Source organism: Leptonychotes weddellii, chromosome 16, assembly GCF_054177405.1.
Source record: "Leptonychotes weddellii isolate Sample4059 chromosome 16, ASM5417740v2, whole genome shotgun sequence".
Taxonomy (NCBI): domain Eukaryota; kingdom Metazoa; phylum Chordata; class Mammalia; order Carnivora; family Phocidae; genus Leptonychotes; species Leptonychotes weddellii.
The window spans coordinates 40,601,591-40,619,935 of record NC_138384.1 but is presented as its reverse complement, the minus strand read 5'-3'; the positions used below and the strand labels follow the sequence as shown (position 1 = coordinate 40,619,935).

At 53.0% G+C, this 18,345-nt stretch overlaps 2 protein-coding genes across 2 annotated transcripts in view; one reads left to right on the top strand and one right to left on the bottom strand.

Moving 5' to 3' along the window:
* Nucleotides 1–580, top strand: part of PAF1 (PAF1 component of Paf1/RNA polymerase II complex) — a 5,467-nt gene extending 4,887 nt beyond the window's left edge. Inside the window, exon 14 of the mRNA XM_081806873.1 lies at nt 10–580. Coding sequence (XP_081662999.1) covers nt 10–413 — 404 coding nt within the window. The 3' untranslated portion in view covers nt 414–580. The remainder of the gene's footprint in view (nt 1–9) is intronic.
* Nucleotides 581–1,590: 1,010 nt separating this feature from the next.
* Nucleotides 1,591–18,345, bottom strand: part of SAMD4B (sterile alpha motif domain containing 4B) — a 38,309-nt gene continuing 21,554 nt past the window's right edge. Inside the window, exons 3-13 of the mRNA XM_081806871.1 lie at nt 14,785–15,255; nt 10,144–10,383; nt 8,941–9,050; nt 8,694–8,780; nt 7,676–8,018; nt 6,963–7,048; nt 6,226–6,344; nt 5,486–5,684; nt 5,157–5,280; nt 3,125–3,208; nt 1,591–2,915 (exon numbers count right to left, since the gene is read on the bottom strand). Of these exons, the coding sequence (XP_081662997.1) occupies nt 2,887–2,915; nt 3,125–3,208; nt 5,157–5,280; nt 5,486–5,684; nt 6,226–6,344; nt 6,963–7,048; nt 7,676–8,018; nt 8,694–8,780; nt 8,941–9,050; nt 10,144–10,383; nt 14,785–15,255 (1,892 nt within the window). The 3' untranslated portion in view covers nt 1,591–2,886. The remainder of the gene's footprint in view (nt 2,916–3,124; nt 3,209–5,156; nt 5,281–5,485; nt 5,685–6,225; nt 6,345–6,962; nt 7,049–7,675; nt 8,019–8,693; nt 8,781–8,940; nt 9,051–10,143; nt 10,384–14,784; nt 15,256–18,345) is intronic.

Below are 18,345 nucleotides of genomic sequence, written 5' to 3'. Positions count from 1 at the left end.
CCCTTACAGATGAGGAGCGAGAGAAAGGCAGCAGCAGTGAGAAGGAAGGCAGCGAGGATGAGCGCTCGGGCAGCGAGAGTGAACGTGAAGAGGGTGACAGGGATGAGGCGAGTGACAAGAGTGGTAGCGGCGAGGATGAGAGCAGCGAGGACGAGGCCCGGGCCGCTCGGGACAAAGAGGAGATCTTTGGCAGTGATGCAGATTCGGAAGACGATGTGGATTCTGATGATGAGGACAGAGGCCAGGCCCGTGGCAGTGACAATGATTCGGACAGTGGCAGTGATGGGGGTGGCCAGCGGAGCCGGAGCCGCAGTGCTAGTCCCTTCCCCAGTGGCAGTGAGCACTCCGCCCAGGAGGATGGCAGTGAAGCTGCAGCTTCCGATTCCAGTGAAGCCGACAGTGACAGTGACTGAGTCCCAGGTCCTTCAGGGTTGGTGCAGACATGATTATAATGCGATTATTACGCGCAGGAAGGCACTTTTCGAGTGGTCTGTTTGCGAGCCCTTCCCTTTGTTTCCTTCGTCTCCTCCAAGCCTTGCTGTTAATAAAGCCGACTTTTTTCCCTTTACGTCTCGTCCCAGCCCTATGGTCTCATTCGCTTTATACCTCTCCTTTCCCCCCAACCCAGGAGCTCAGTGGCCTCAGCTTAAGGCCGCTAGGTTTTCCATGAAGTGTAGCATAACAAAGGTCAGAATCCTTTTTTGTTTTTGTTTCTTGTTTTTTTTTTTTTTTTTTTCCAAAATAAGCCCAGACCATTAAACAAGTGAAACTCCAACAAGTAAGTCTTCTCCAACAGCGAGAAAAACTGTACAGTTACTCAAAGCTGATTCTGCCAGTGGGGCTGGGGATAGGAGGGAGGGTGAAATCATGGTGGGGGAGAGGGGGCTGGGGAGGGGCTGGGGCAGAAGAGGGTCAGGGTCCTGCCCATCAGAGTGGGGCCGCCTGCGTCCTGCACACTCTGCTGTCAGGTGGGGGGAGGGGGGCAGCTCTTGCCTCCCATTGTGTGTGTGTGTGGGGGGGGTGTCCCTCACCACCTCCCAATGCCAGGCAGAGCCAGCTCACCCTGAAGGGTAGTGAAGAAGACAGGACTGGCTGGGAGGTGGTGAGGGTCCTGTAAGAGGGACACCCTGCTGATTCCAAACGAGGTGGCCCCTGTCCATCCCACTTCCCGGGGCTACTGGGAGGGGGACTGGAGAAGCCCTGGGAGCTTGAGGGGAATGAGCAAAGGCACAGAAACATGGAGGGGCCGGGGTGGGGGACTTGCATAGGTTGATGAGTGTGCAAGAGGTACATAAATAAACCTGACACCCCACCCAGCCCGGCACTGGGAGAGGAGGTGGGGACCTTAGCAGATCCCCAGGGCCACCCCACCCTCTGGCTTCCTCCCCCTCCCTGGGCTCAGAGCTGAGGGAGGTCCAGACCAGGAGGGCAGAGGCAAGAAGGTCTGGGGAATGGGCTGAGAGTGCAGGGAGGGCGGTGGTTTTAAAATTTTTTTTTTTTGGTTTTTTGTTTTTTCCCAACATTTTGTATCTTTAATAACATACACAATGGTTACCAGCCATATTCATAACAAAAGTTATTCATAAAATGTATCTAAAAATAACATTTTTTTTTTCCTTTTCGGTGTGAAAAGCTTGAGAATGTCCCAGTGGGGGGTGGGTGGGTTGAGTGGGAAGAGGGGGTTGGGATAGGGGACCCTGGCTTCCCCACAGCCTGAACCCCCAAGTCCCCTCCCTCCACCTGGGCCCCAGCACAACCCCTCAGCAGGAACAGAGACCAGAGGGTCTGTATGACTCCACGGCTGGGACAAATCTCTGGGTTATGATATAGTGTTCCACTTAAGTGAGGTCATGACAGAATGGGGGGTGGGGAAGGATGAAAGAAAAGAGGGGTGGGGAAAGAAACCAAAAACCAAACAATCCCCTTTCCCTTATTCCTTACCCCAAGTCTTTCAGCAACCAGACCTGGGAGTGGACAAGGGTGTATGTTGGTTGTGGGAAGGGGATGTTAAGGCAACAGACTTCCTGACCTCACTGGCTGCCCTGGCTCCCTGCCTTCAACCTCTGCCTCTGGGGAGCCAGGACTGGGGGGAAGTGGGGAAGGGCGAGGGGGTCTGGGAGGAGGGGGCTCTGCCCTCTCCCCTCGTAAAATTCAGGCTCCCCCTGCCACTTTCTTGGCTCAGAGAGAGGCCTGGGGATTCTAAAAATGAGAGGGAATGATCAGAGAGAAAAACCGTTAGGAACTATATAAATATGCATCTTAAATAGGCCTAAGAAATTAATTGTAGAGAACCTCTGATAAACAGGGCAAAAGGAGGTGAGTGAAAGGAGGGTGGCTCCTGTCCTCGGGGAATGGTGGGAATGGGGAAGGAGAAGAAGGTGGCAAGGAAAGAGAGAGAGGCAGGCTCCTCTCCTCATCTACCACCTTCTCTTTAGCTCCTCTCAAATAACATCCAGGAGAGCAGGTTATCAACCCTGCTTCTCTCTCCCCAAATGTCAGATGGTTCTGAGCAGGTCCCACAAGATAGGGGTAAGCTGCTCCCTTAGGAGGGGCAGGTGGCCGGCAGTCTGGAGGAGGCAGGGGTGGGACGGGGCCAGGTGGGGGATGAGGGAGGGAAGGAGGGGCAGTCAGGCTGGCCAGTCCCTGCCCTCTTTATCCTGGCTGCCCCCTACCTCCCTGAGCCTCAGCAGAGATCCCTCGACGGGCATGGGAGTGAGCAAGGCGTGTGCCAATGTTAAACAAAAGTTAAAAGGGTGAGAGAGTAGAAAAATACTAGAATGTATAGCTGAGCCAGCCCACCCTCTTGCTGTCGCGGAGAAGCCCGTTGGGGGTTGGCCCCCGCCCGCCGCCCAGGGAGCCTATGGGTGCGCTGGGCTGTGGGTCCCGTCAGATGGTGGAGGTTTTGTCTGTCCCATCTGTGGTAAGAAAGGGAGGAAGGGAGGAAGATCAGGAACTGGCGGGAGGCCCAAGAAAAGGCGCTCGGGTAGCCTGTCATCCCAGTCAGGCCCTCCCTGGAGGCTGGCCTCCCCTAGGGACCCCTCAGGATGCTCTGAGTTGCTCAGTTCAGAGGCGGAGACGCTGCTGGGTAGGTGGGAGCTGGGTCAGGGAAAGAGGAAATGCTCACCACCCAAGGCGTGTTCTGTCATGCTCAGACACAGAGACTCCAGAGTGGGATTGATCTCCAGGTCAGGCCCAGGGACCGGGCAGTCTGAGGGGGAGAGAGAACAGAAGCGAGGGCTGAACTGAGTGCGGAAAGCAGAACCCGGGAGACAAAGGACTGGATGGGCTGGTGTGGGGGAGGGGCTGAGAGGGCTACGAGGAAAAGGAGGGAGGGAGAGAGGCAAGAGACAGAGAAACCACATGTAAGACATGGCACACGCTCCCACGGAAGGATGACGGGGCAGGGCTGGAGAATACAGACGAGCCTGGGTGTCTCACAGAGCAGGGCAGAGGCAATAATGGCAAGGGCAGAGGCTTAGCAAGGAAAAGAAAGCCTGACCAGCAGGCCGAGGAAGTGATGGGAAGCTGAGGGAGCTTCCTGGAGGCCACACGCTGCATGTTGCCTTAGGTGCGGTCTGGGCACCAGCCCCAGGCACTGGGCAGCCCCGAACTCCTTGACTGATGACCTGCTCTGTACTTGGTGCAGAAGCTTAATTAGAACCCTTCCCGTCCCCACTTGGACTTGCTCCCCCGGGCAGGCCTGGCAGATGGGGCAAATTAGGACAGCAGCCATGGGGCTTGTCCTCAAACCATCTCTCAAGGGCCTCTTGTTCTGGTGTCTGGGAAACAGCCCACCTCCCTGAGCAGACCTGACCCCACCCCACACTGCTTAAAACCCCTTCCTTGGCCCCTCACTGCTATGGGGAGAAAGGCTGAGCTTTCTACCTGAGTTCAGAAGACCCTGCTCCCACCTCCAGACTCACCTGTCATCACATCCCTAATGAACTCTGAGCTCAGGCCATGTCGGGACACCTAATTCTCTCTTCTTAGCAAATATTTTTTTTGACCTGGGGCGAGTCACTTGAGTCTCAGATTCATGACTGATATGATGGGAATAACACCAGCGCCCTCATGTATGCAGCTGGGAGGATCTGATTTGACAGCATGGAAAGCCATCGGACACAGTTCAGCACACAGCACGCCAGTAGAAAGAACTGTTCAATTTTTTGCTCACGCAGTTCATCCATCCAGTCATTTACATCAGGTACAGATGCCTACCATGTGCCAAGCCCTACGCTAGGATGGACACAATGGACAGGGTCCTCTGCCTCTGACAGATGGCAGTTCACATAATCTCGTAAGTTAAGAAACCCACTGATTTGGCAGTTTATGTCATGAAGAGCTTAGGGTCACCTGCAAATCTAATTAAAAAAATTTTTTTAAGTAAAACTCTACCTCCAACATGGGGGTTGAACTCATAACCCTGAGACCAAGAGTTGCATGCTCTACTGATGAGCCAGCCAGGCGCCCCATCACCCACAAATTGAAGATCTCTCCAGAGGCAGCCCTTTCCAGACCAGCCTTCTCTGCCTCTGCAGCCTCAGTGGCCAGCAGCAGGCTGGGCCCAGGGCAGGGGACACCCCCACTGAACGAGCAAGGCAGGGCTAGCGTTTCTCTAACCTCCCTTTTGCCCACTTCACCCTCATTCTGATCTCTCATCTCTAGACTGGTCTGTGAGCTGAAGGAAAACAGCCGTCTCACCTCATAGACCCTTTAGTGTGGAACCCGATCTAAGAACTGAAGTCTCTGGTTCCTGCCTGAAAGAATCCCAGGGGACTGACAGGCAGGACTCCCCTCCATAGAAACCTCGATGCTTTGACTGTCTCATCCCCTCCACCCCTTCCAAACTGAGTATTTAATGATCCTCTAAGGAAATGGTGACGAAGACCAACAGGGACACTAAGACTGTGAACACAGGGAGGGAGAGGTGTGGAGAGGTAGGGCTGGGAGAAGGGAAGAGAGAAGACAGAGAAAGCAGCAGAATCAGAGAAAGAAAACAGAAGTGGGGGAGTGGGGGGTAAAAGAAAACTCAGGATGTGTTGAAGATGGGTGCAGAGTGGTGGGAGGTAGAAGGAGGGGATAGTGGGAATGGGACTGAGAGGAGGGCCACCTAAGAGTATTGCCGAGGCGGAGCCCCAAGGGTGGGGGCAGCTTACCTGGAGGGAACATGAGAATGGCCTGGGGCGAAGAATGGACCGGGAGGGAGTGGGTGCGCTGCACAGAGCTGCGGCTCTGGCTGGGCATGCTGTTGCTGCCTCCGGGGTTGGCAAACCACAGGTTCTGCACAGGGCACAGGGCAAGAGAAAAGTGGTGAGCTGAGCGGGAAGAGGCCAAAGCCCGAGGCCCAAGCCCAGGCTCGGTGGAGCTGGCAAAGGAGCTTCTCCCCTCTGAGCCAGGCCCAGGTGCAAACACATGGACACGCACAGCCCAGGCACCACCACCCCAATCCCAGAAGTGCCAGGCCCTCCGCTTCCCGCTGGCTCACCTGTCGGCCCTGGCCCCCAAGGCTGGGGCTAGTGAGGGCATGTCGGGGGGAGATGCCCCCAATGCCTGAAGGGCTCAGAAGGCCCATCCTGCCGGGTGGGAGGGCCCGGGGAGGCATGGGGAACTGCCGCTGGGTCCGCCGGGCCACCCCCATCCCCACAGAGCCAGCTATGGGAAGTGAGTTGGAGCCGAACGCCCAGCTGTGAGAGAGTAGAAGGCACGGTGTCAGTTGAGGTGGTTGGGGCCCCTCTGTCCGCCCCTTCCTCACCTCTCCCGTCATAATCCCCACGGGAAGGACAGAACACAGACCTGCTCTGAACAAGGACTCCCTGCCCAAGTCCTTGTATCACACACTCTGTACTCCTGTCCCAAGGTACCCCCAGGATGGAGATGGGAGCGGACAAAGGTTTCCTCACATCCACTTACAGCAGTTCTAACTTGAATTCTCAAATGCGGTATTTAGTATTTGGGGAGAAAAGGGACTTCACAGCCCCCTGCACACAGGGGAGGAGAACACGGGACAGGTGTTGCTTCTGCCAGCTCAGTACCCTGTTCTAGTGGTAAGAACACCCTGATTTTCTTCTGGGAAAGTCTTCACAGGGTGACTTGTGGAAGGTCACCCAGTGATTGAACAAGCACAACCAATTCCCAGCCCAGAACGCGATCAGCCCACTGAGCACCACTTGTCCAGCACCAAGGGCCTCGGGAGGGAAGGTCCCCACGGCCCGGCTGCCCGCTCACCCTTTCTGCTGTCGGTAGTTCTGCATCTCTAGTGCGGCTTTGCGCGGGAAGGTCCGGAGGAGTTTCAGCACTTGCTGCTTCCAGGACAGCAGCCGTTTCTTCTGCGTCTCCGTGAACGCCTAGAATTGGGAGCATGAAGCAGGGAGGGTGTGCTTTCAGATCTGCCTTCCATTCATCCACCTGTGCCTGCCTGCTCTGTGCTAGGCAATGCTGGGGTGCAGAGATAAACCTGTACACACAGAGCTCACGGTTCAGCTGGGGAGAAGATACGCGGGCCATCTGAACTGTGATGAGCACCGTGAGGGAGAAGCCCAGGAGGCGTGAGAAGCCTGATCTGCTATGAGGGGCCAGTGAAGGCATCCCTGAGGTGTACTCGTTCGAACTGAGTTGCCGAGGGACCAGCAGGAGGGAGGGACGATCAAATATATATTTCTTATGTTCCAGTATTACAGGCCCCATCGGCAGTGCATCCTATCCCCAGTAACTGATGAATCTATGGCCCAAGAATGTTATATTATTAAGGAATATGTAGTAAGGCTCCCCAGAGAAGGAATATGTAGTAAGGTTCTGAGAAGGAGTGCTCACAGCAGCCACTGGAGCCAACACTGGTGGGATGAGGGCTGGAGATGCTGAATGGGTGCCAGCTGGGCAGGGCCCTGAGGGCCACGTGAGGAATGTGGATGCTGAGAGCGATGGGGGCAGCCTTTCCCTTCTTGGGACCCTAGAGAAGGCCTCACCTCATGAGTCAGGCACTTTTCAATGAGCTGGAGGTAACTGGTGATGTTCTCCTCGTCTGGTCGGGACACCAGCAGCTGGGTGCACACTGAGGGACAAGGGAGAGGGAAGAAGTTAGCCCCAGCATGTCCTGTGCCATGCTCTAGCTCCCTCGGCCCCTGCTGGCCAGCACAAAAGTTGGAAGAGGACACTCAGGCTGGATGCGTTCTGGCTGTGTGCGAAGCACAGTACCTGGCTATCATGAGGATATATAAAGCCCACCATAGTGGCTCAGAGAGGTGGAATCACTTGCCCCAGGTCACACAGCTAAAAGGATATGGACCCAAGTGTAAAGTCGGCTATGCCATTATGCCTTAGGAAAGGCCAAGCCCACTATGAGTTTCACCATCCCCATCCTGTGGACTTTAGTCCCCCGTGAAAGAACCAATGGATTTGCCTCATACTGTACACAATTTCCACTGACACACTGTTCCCCCTTCTGCTCAGGCTAGAGACACTGTGCGGGTAAGTAAGGGTTGTCTCCCACCATCAACCAGGACATACCTGAGGGCAGGGCCTTGCTACTCTCAGTCTCAGCCACTCTCTGAAGTGATCTAGTCCCCAGGGTACTTTAAAAAGCTCTGCTCCCATCATTTAACTTGGATTTGATCCCTGATGACTGGGTTCACTTGGCTCCCTGTCCCAGAACTTCTTGCTGGGCCTTGCCTGGTCTCACCTTTGCCCATCACCCGTGTAAACTGGCTGGGGATGTCTCCGTCGGCGACGGGAGCCGGGGCTGGTTCACTGCCATCAGTGGGAGCTGGAGCTGGTGGAGGGGGGTAGCTCTCTGCAGCTGGAGGGTCCTTGGCCTCAGTGCCCTTGTCTGTGCCGGGGTGAGCCAGGGGAGGCTCAGCACCTGGCAGTGGTGGCTCCCCCCGGCTCCCATCCTTGGCAGTAGGGGTGGTGGCGGCGGCAGCAGCCACGGTGGCCTGGAGGACGCTGTAGGCCTTGATGGGGGTGATGATTATCTGCTGCAGCTCCTGCAGAGCGTTGCGCAGATTCCCACCTTCCAGCACATCCTGAGTAGGGAGGACACATCTTGGGTCACATGCTGACCCCCACAGCTACATAGAATGACTGCACAAGTGGGATCAGACAGAGCTTGGAGAGGGCTGGTGGAAGCTTGAGTCCTAGCACTTAGAGAAGGCAGGAAAGGACAAGACAAGCTCACATATACACACATGTATGTACACATTTGTAGACACGTACTCCCGCCTTCCCCCCTTCAAAGTGGAATTCCATGGGGCTCAGGAGAAGGTGGTCTGATGCTGGGGCCTCAGGGTCCCACCAAGGATGGAACCAGAAAGCAAGTGGCAAGGAAAGGGGAAAAGGAATGCAAATCAAGGCAGATATGAAAAGAGTGAGTGAATGAGAAACCACCAATAGAAAGAGAGATCATGCACACAGGGAGACATTTGGCTCCATGGGAAACACCAGTCAGAAATGAAAAAGTGAAAGGGGACAGCGGGGATTGAGTCAACAGAGACAAAGTCTGGAGGCACAGACCAGGACAGAAAGGGAGGGGAGCCTCTCAGCCACGGGCAGGCGAACCCTGTGATCTGACTTGCTCTTGGCCTCCCTAGGGCTGGGGCCTCTGGAGGTCAGACCTGAGGGCTGGGGAAGCCCGCAGGGGAGGCCACCCAGAGCCACTGGGCAGTCAGCTGGCCTTGGAGATGGGAGTACCAGGTCCTCACCTTCTCCAGGGACTTGAGGACGCTCTGCCTCTCACGCAGCTTCTGGATGCTCAGGGCTATCTTGTGGCGGGCACCTTTGGTGACATTCTGTGGTAGGGGCAGAAAGGGATAGGAAGCTGGAAATGTGAGGCTGAGGTACTTGGGGTGCCCCAACAAGGCCTGAAGAGACATCAGAGGCTGGGGCCACAAGGGTGACGTCAAAATGGTGCTGCCCATGACACCTCCCTGATGGTCCCCTTGGCGTCACCTGAGACTCCAGATGCTGCTCAGTCAGCGTCATCATCTCCTCGTAGCTCATCTGTGAGAAGAGGGCCGCGTACTTGTGCAAGCGGAGGCTTTTCAGCCATGAGGGCACATCTGTGGAAAAGGAGAGAAAGAGGTCGGGAATCTGGCCCTTGTGACCAGGGCAGGGGAAGGGTTGTGGGGAGGGAGCAGTTTTCTGCAGTTTTTAATGGTCCATCCTTGGTGGGACCCTGAGGCCCCAGCATCAGACCACCTTCTCCTGAGCCCTATGGAACCCCGCCCTGAAGGGGGGAGAGGGAGTACGGGGATACAACATAACCAGAGATAACATGAGAAACTGCAGAAAACTGGGAGAAGTAGGGGAAAGTCAAGGGTCCATAAGCCATTTTTTTTTTTTTTAAAGATTTTATTTATTTTTTTGACAGAGAGAGACACAGCGAGAGCAGGAACACAAGCAGGGGGAGTGGGAGAGGGAGAAGCAGGCTTCCCGCAGAGCAGGGAGCCCGATCTGGGACTCGATCCCAGGACCCTGGGATCATGACCTGAGCCGAAGGCAGACGCTTAACGACTGAGCCACCCAGGCGCCCGCCATTTTTTTTTTTTAAGATTTTATTTATTTACTTGAGAGAGAGAGAGCACAAGCAGGGGGAGCACAGGCAGAGAGAGAAGGAGAAACAGCTTCCCCACTGAGCAGGGAGCCCAACATGGGGCTCCATCCCAAGACCCTGGGATCATGACCTGAGCCGAAGGCAGATGCTTCACTGACTGAGCCACCCAGGTGCCCCCATAAGCCACTTTTTCTCCTGCCCAGTCACACCCTTCTAGGTGGCCTTCCCTGATATCAGGACATCTGACCCTTCTGAGCTGCTTGACTGGCCATGTACTAGGATGACTTCACTGGTATCCCTAAAGTCTTCCTGGAACTTCTGTTCCATCAGCTACCGCTGTGTCCTGGCTTCCTTGTTAGGCTGGGGTGTCTGAGAGCAGGGGTTTTTCCCCTATCAGACCAGGGCCTAGAGGGATCTCTCTGCTCGGTCTTGAGCCCTAAGGGCAGAGACTCACTCTTCCCCTCAGACCTGTCCCTGCCTAGGGTAGGGTACAGGGTGATGGGACAGGAAGGTAGAAGCTACCACGGCTCCCTTCTGTCCTCTAGGCTATGCAGAAGCCTCTCTTCAGAGAGTCCTAGTGCTGCCCTCCCTTGTCGTACCTTTCATGCCACTGCCGTCCTCCTGGAAAGTGTTCCGGCTGGAGCCCTGCTCCTCCGTCTGCTCACTGCCAGAGGAGGCCACGCTGCTCTGGGGCGAGAGGGGTGCGTGGTCGGGCGTGGTGAAAGCAGCCCGGGCCCCGAGCTCCTCCGGACTCGGCCACTCACCAGGGGCCTGGGGGCTCGTGGGGATGAGCGACATGGAGCGCTTCAGCGGGCTGGGGTGAATTTGGCAGGGGAGACCTGGCCAGAAGGGGAGAGGCAAGAGGTCAGGTTTGGAGATCTGACCACAGGAGATTATGCCCCCTGGTTGGTGCCACGGACGGCAGCTCGGCCCCAGAATCCAACAACAGGAAGGGACCCTGGGGTCTGAGGGGAACCACCTACAAGATATTGCTCGTTCCCTCATTCCTCCCCACACCCAACCCATCAGCAAGCTCTCAACCACATCTCTGGGTCTCCTCACTTTCTCTTCCAGCACCCTGGTCTGTAACTGGTGTCCCTTGCTGGAATTACTGCTACAGCCTCCTTACTGGTTTCTTGCCTTCATTCTTGCCTCCTACAGTCCATTTACCTCACAGAAGTCATGTTGATCCTTCTAAAAATGCAAACCTGACCAAGTTAGCCCCTGCTTTAAATCCCACCTATGACTTCCCTTCACGCTGAGGATAAAACTCAAACTTCTGCACACACCTACAAAGCCCTGTGGGACCTGGGACCTGGGCCCTGCTCATCTCTAACCTCTCACCTCCCCCAACTCACCCTTCAGTTCAAGCCTTTTTAGCTTTTGCTTCCCCACCAACCCTCATTTATTCCTGGAACACTCAAGCTGTCCAGCCTCAGGACTTTTGCATTTGTTCTTTCTTCTTGTCTTCCTGATCTTAGCAGCTGGCTCCCTAAAGTCTCATCTCCAGCAAGCATCATCTCTTCCAAGTAGCTGGCCCCAACCAATCTTGGTTACTCTATCATATATATGACTCTTACTTATCTTCCTTATAACACCTACCATACCTGGAGTGATTTTACCTAGTTATTTGTGTACATGCTTATGAACGGTACATGCCTGCTACAATACAAGATCTGTGACAGCAGGGACTTGTCCTGTCTTAAAGATCACTGTATCCTCAGTAATTATAGTGGGGTCTGGCCCAGAGGAGCTGCTTCATTAGTATTTGTAAAGTAAATGAATTAATGAAATACATAAACTGCTTCTTCAACATCCCTGTCATTGGGCCTCACCACCTCCCAAAGATTTTTCCTGTACTGAGCTAAAATCAGCCACCCATGAGGCCCAGTGACTCAGGGTGAATCCAGGGCTTTTTCCACAAGATGTTTCATACTCTCCATTCATCCCATTCCTGAGGTAGGAAAAGGGTTCCAACTTGATTTTAACCATCCTCAGGACAAGGCAGGTTCCACGAGCTTCCAGACCTTTCCATGTAACTACTCCTCTGCCTAACTCACCTGCTCTTCCACCCTGCCCTCCCAGCCACCTCAGCCTTCACTCTTCAGTCAAGTGTTAGCTCTTCTGTGACTCCTTCCTCTGCACTCCCTGGGGCCCTGTGTTACTGCCTCAAACCTAGCATTAACTACTTTCATCACCCGCCCGCCTCCTGTACTGGACTCTGGGCTCACGTATATTGGGGCCACATTCTGGGGGAGTCTTGAAGGATAGGGTGAAGCTTTTCAATTTCAAGCAGTTGCAGGAATAGCAACCCCGCTTTTGGTTTCATAAAAGCCCAAAGGAGGGCACCCATGGTCCATCCTAAGGGTGCTAAGGGCGCCTCTGAGCTTGACACAGGGAATTCAAAAGTACCCAAAGTCAAATAAAAAGACAAGGCCACAAAGCCAAAAAGCCTCACCTGGGAAGGTGAGAACACCAAGGCTCAGGGAACAGAAGCACTTTGCCCCAGGTGCCAGAGGGAGTTGGGAGGCAGCAACGGAAGAACCCTAGCCTTGTTTCTGATGGAAAGGCTGAGATTCCTGCCAGTGCTCCACCGAAACTCAACCCAGAAAGGACAATCAGCCTGGTACAGACCCTAAACCACCTTCCTCCATCTGTGACAAAATCTATGCTCCTAGCCAGGAAGTCACCTGAAGGACAGGGCAGTGCAGTGATCCATTCCCTCAGGCCAGCCTCCACGTCTGCCTGTGACCTCTGGGGTCCTCTTCTCACGGCTTCTTCCAAGTGTCTGGATTCCCAGAAAACGGCACCGTTTGGGCCCCATGGGAATCAGTATAGACTTTTTTTTTTTTTCTTTTGCCTGTCTTGGTGCCTATGGCCTCCTCCTCTTCCCTTCTCAGCCAAGAAGGAGGCAGGCAAGGCTGAGAGGGCAGGAAATTATCCTGATTGGAGTGATCGTGCAGTTCCTGAGGAGCCCTGCTTGGCCAGGCACTGGGGTGGAGGCCGGCCACAGCATGAGAGCTATAAAAACAGGAATGCCGGAGATCCAGGGCCTCACGCTCTCCAAGAAACCCTGGTCTGTCCTTGGCAGCACCCCAAACCCACCCTGCCTGCCCTTACAGGCCAATCCTTGCTCCCCACTCAAAAATATTTTAATGGTTTCCTGTTTCCTGCAACTGCTTGAAGTTGAAAAGCTTCACCCTAACCTTCAAGGCCCCCCAGAACGTGGCCCTAATATACTGAGATTTGGGAGTCAAGACAGACCTGCACTAAAATTCTGGCTCTGCCACCTATTAACTTTATGATCCTGGGCAAGTCACTCTGTCTGCCCCCTCTGCCTCCATTTCCAAGTAATGTCCTTGGCACAGGGGTAGGCACACAGTAAACATGAATGTCTGCTACTGCTATTACTCATTTAAATCCTTGCATCTCTCCATCCCAGCCAGACCTGTCTGCATACTCCAATTTGCCACCCCTGTGACTTCATTTCATGCTGTGTCCTCTACCTAGAATGCCCAGTTCCTTTCTCTCTTCTAGTTCAACCCTTCTGACATTGTTCCAGCTCAGTTAGTCCTTTAATAGCTGCTGTCCCCATTGGAGGGAGGAAGAAATGTATGGGCACCCTGCATGGGTAAACCCTCCCCTTGATGAGGTCTGAGCATCTATGGCAGGGTCACTTTTAGGTGGAGGCAATGTAGCACAGTAGTTAAAAGTATGAGCTGTGGAGCCAGACTGCCTGGATTTAAATTCTGGCTATACTACCTGGGGCAGGTGACTTTTCTGTGACTCAGCCGAAGAATTTATATGTGTAAAGTTCTCAGAACAGCTTTTGAAAAAGACTGAATGCTCAATAATCTTAGCTAGATTTATCCTTATTAATATATTTTCCCAATTTGGACCCAGAAACTGTGATGCTCTGAGACTATAAAACAAGGTCTAACACACTCTGGGTTGCTAGAGATGCCAGAAATGCTCTCCTATCCCTCTATTTTCCTTGATTCTTACCAGCACCTGAGAGGGAGGCAGGTGGCCAGGACATCCGTATGAAACTGGGGGAAGAAAGAGGCTCAGGGCATCAAGGATGTGTACCAGGTGCCAACAGGAGACCCAGGTTCGCCCCACCCGCTGGATGGATGACATTTCACTGCCACTCATTCTTGGCTTGCTTTAACCACTACCAGCCAGCCAAAGGGGACCAGCCATGCTGAGGTTAAATCTTGGAAACCTCTCACACTTGGAGTCAGGTAATATTACCTCACCAAGCCTTGGAAATGCCACTTTCACCTATCCTGTTCATTTCAACTAATATTTCAAAAACTCACTAGAATACCAGCTCCTCTTGCTCACCCCAGCCTCTGGGGTGCTGACCAACAAAGCCCTTTCCAGACCGCTTAGTTGGAGAACAGCGTAGTTGCCAGGGGCAGACTCTGGTGTCAGACTGCCTGGGTCTGAACTTTGGACCATTCTACTACTTGTTCTGTGTATAACCTTGAATACATGACTTCACCTCTGAGTCTCAATGTCATCTCTAGAATGGGGCGGATGATAAAGTTGTGACAAGGATTAAATGAGATCATGTCAGAAAAGCGCTTACAGCACAGTCAACGCTCAACAATGTTACCTACTATTATTAATACCTTATAGTGTGAATTACATCTTACATAAACAGGCTTACAAACACAGATTTCTCAGAAACAATGCTGTTGGCTGAAGCCATATGCACAAATCCACAATGTCTAAGCTGGAAGGGACCTTAGATTATGGCCAGTGACTCAATGCTTTCAGAGGTCCTGCAGGTATCAGACATGCCCAAAGGAAGGTGGCAGGGGCACCGGCCAACTGGGGCACATGTGCAGGATTTTGCGGGCGGAGGGAACGACACAATATTCAGCTCCATCTTACCGTTGCTACAGGATTATAGGACTTGAGTTGTCAGATTTTTTTTTAACTTTTAAGAGAAACTGAAATCTGGATTTTTAGGGGAAAATTCCCAATTTCTTACGTCACCACATTTATTTTAACACATAACAAGACAAAACCAAAGATTCACTTTGGGCTCAACAAGACATGTCTGCAGGTCAGATATGTCTCCCAGAACGCCAGTTCACAAGCTCTGCACGGCCTCATAAAGCTGAGGTCCAGAGAGATTATGTGACTTGCCCAAGGCCGAACAGCGAGTCAAGAGACCAGTTTGACCTTTTTCAAGTAGGCATGGCCTCCTGGAACCCCCATTCCCTCACCTGCATTTGCGTTGCTCCCAATACTGTTGATGGCTGGCGGCACTGAGCTGGATGGGTGGAAGGGCACGTGTCCATTTTCCCGGGGTGGCTTGTCCTGCCAGCCTGGCCCTGCCTCCCCAGGGCCCAGCTCTGCAGGGCTCCCCCACTCATCTGAGCCTTGGCGTGAGTGGTACGTGGGCTCAGGCCGGGTGCGGAAGCCGCTAGCCAGCCGCTCTTCCAGGTGGCTCAGCCAGAGGGCCAGTGCGTTGCGGTCCTCCAGTGTGGTGGCTGGGTGGATGAGGGCATAAGAGAGCAGCTGGCGGCTCTCCTCGATGAAGGCATTGCTCTCGATCGAGTAGGCCAGCACTTTCTGCAGCAGCCTCATGTACTCCGACTTGGCCTCCGTGTTGCCTGGCTGAAGCAGGGGCAGGTGGGACAGCAGGAGGGATACCACCTTCTCTTTGGACTCCTGCTGCCATTGGCTGACGATGGCTGCAGAGGGGACAAAAGGAAATGTCAGGGGAGCCAGGGAGACCCAGGAGTGCTACCTATAGTCTGCTCCCTCAGCTCCAATGTCCTCTCCCTTCTCCTTTCATGACCCCTAAGCTTGTCCTTCGTATCGGTGAGACCCAATGCACTCACCCTACTGCCAGAGTAATTTTTCCTGGTTCCATCCCTCCTACTTTCCAACACCTGCTGTGGCTCCCCATCAGCCAAATCTGCTTGCTACTCTGGAATCTGAGCTCCTCCTGCTGTCCCCAGGCCTGCCCTTCTTGCTGTATCCCTGTTCATTATCTTCACAGCCTCTACCCACACCCCGTTTCCCCTATCAAAAGAGCCTCCTTCCTGAAAGGAGATGACAGTGGAATATGATGGTTACCAGTTTGCGCTCTGGAATCAGACAGTCTGGACTCTCCAATTCACTAGCTAGACCCTGGGCAAGTCACCTTGAACCTCACTGAGCAATGATTTCCTCACCTGAAAACTTTTGGAGATAATTACAGTACCCAATTCACAGTGTTGTCCTGAGATCCAATGAGCTAATAAAGAATGGAAAGTGGCCAGGCATATAGAAAGAATATATTTACTAAATGCTTGCTGTTTTTTTTTTTTTTAGCATAGCTTTATTTTTATTTATTTATTTATTTTGAAGATTTTATTTATTTATTTGACATAGAGAGACACAGCGAGAGAGAGAACATAGGCAGAGGGAGTGGGAAAGGGAGAAGCAGGCTTCCCGCGGAGCGGGGAGCCTGATGTGGGGCTCAATCCCAGGACCCTGGGATCATGACCTGAGCCAAAGACAGACGCTTAACGACTGAGCCACTCAGGCGCCCCTTACTTTTATTTTAAAGATTTATTTATTTATTTGAGAGAGTGAGCGAGAGAGAAGGAGCAGGGGGAGGGGAAGAAAGAGAGAGAAGCAGACTCCCCGCTGAGCAGGGAGCCTGACTCGGGGCTCGATCCCAGGACTCTGGTCTGGGATCATGACCTGAGCCAGAGGCAGACACTTAACCGACTGAGCCACCCAGGCACCCAAATTCTGGATTGCTTAAACCTGCCCTCTTCCGGGAAGCCTCCCCAGCTGCTCTATGATATAGTGATCTGGTGACGTTCTCTTCCCACCCCAGAGTGTGATGGCCTAAGTCTGTCTGTGGAGATGAGCCAGGTTTCCCCTCCCCTCAGAAGGGCACTCCCCAGGAATAAGACCACAGCCTGGCCACATAAAGGAGGCCTTAGGAAGGAACTATTACAGGTCTGACTGTCCTCCTTGAAAACCTTGTTACCACTTCTGTAACTAGCTCAATGGAGTAGAGGATGGGAGAAAATGCTGACAGCACAAAGGAAAGGGACAAAGAATACCAATACTTGAGAAAAAAGATAATGATCAAGGACTAGGGCCAACTGTGTCCTCCCTCTTGGGCAACTGAGCTCAGACCTGTAGCCAGGGTGATGATTTGCAAACACCTAACACAGGCGTTCTGAGGGATGAGCTACTGGGCTATCGGTGAGGTCCTGGGAAGGGGTAAAGGAGCTGGCTCTAACCTGACAGAGCTAGGACCCTAGAGGAGTGAGTGATGAAAAAGAACAGGTAGAGATGTGGCTTATGTCCCTCCTCTCCCACTTACTGACCATGTTACTCTGGGCAAATGCGGTAACTTCACTGAGCTTTACTTTATCTGTCAAGTAGGGGTCAGAATCATTCCTACCTGGCATAGCTCCTATGAATTAAGTGAGACCACAGCACAAAGTAGGGCACAAAGTAAGTCCTCAGCAAATATTAGCTGCCCTATCTAACATCACGGTTATTATATCTTACTGTTGCTCCTTCTTTTCAAATACCCACAGAGATTCTAAAGCCACATGCCCACTCCTGGTCCTGGAAAGGCTGGGAATGGGCATATATTATATAAGGAGAGCCTCAGAGTACCAGGCATCTGGATTGCAAGTTGAGCCCTGATCTGGATCCCTCTGCATCTGATGGTGTCTCAACCCAACTTCCTAAAGGCTTAAGTTTCCAAGGACCACTGGTCTCCTCTGCATAGGGAGCCTTGCATAAAAACATGAGAAACACCCCCTCACGCCTCTCTTTCTCTTAATGACCTGTATGGAAATCTACGGTCCAGGAATTCACATAAATTTCCAATTCTGCAGGGCGCCTGGGTGGCTCAGTCGTTAAGCGTCTGCCTTCGGCTCAGGTCATGATCCCAGGGTCCTAGGATCGAGCCCCGTGTCGGGCTCCCTGCTCCGTGGGAAGCCTGCTTCTCCCTCTCCCACTTCCCCTGCTTGTGTTCCCTCTCTCGCTGTCAAATAAATAAATAAAATGTTAAAAAAAATTTTTCCAATTCTGCTTAAATCTGTAGCTCTAAGAAAATGAATCACACACAACTCCCAACTCCTGGCCATATAACTACACATTTTCTTGGCCTGGGACTCTCTGCTCTGAACTTCCTAGAGAACCCCTGTTCGGGTGCCCAGGGATTCATCCATTTATGCAGAGTCCTCAATTCCTGCTATGCCCATAGTACTGGCCAAAACAGAACAGTGATACTACACAACAGTAATAACAGATAGCATTTATTGAGAATTTACTATATGCCAGACGCTATGCTAAGAACCTCACCTCAACCCTCTTTTAACATCTCCATCTTATAGATGAGGGACTAGATTCAGAAGGTGGAATCACTTCCCCAAAGTGACAGAGCCAAGATCTGAACCCTGGTCTGTCAGCCTCCAGAACTGGGAGGAACTTTTACCTGTAACACTGTACTAGTGCTCCAATGCCAAGTCTCTTGTTCTCCATCCCATCGCCGTCCCTGGCTTCCCAGATCTCATGCAGGACTTGCCACTCAAGGCTAGGAAACCTCATCTCCTCCATCTTCTTCTTTTTTTTTTAAAGATTTTATTTATTTATTTGACAGAGAAAGACACAGCGAGAGAGGGAACACAAACGGGGAGTGGGAGAGGGAGAAGCAGACTCCCTGCCGAGCAGGGAGCCCGATGCGGGACTCGATCCCGGGACTCCAGGATCATGACCTGAGCCGAAGGCAGTCGCTTAACCAACTGAGCCACCCAGGCGCC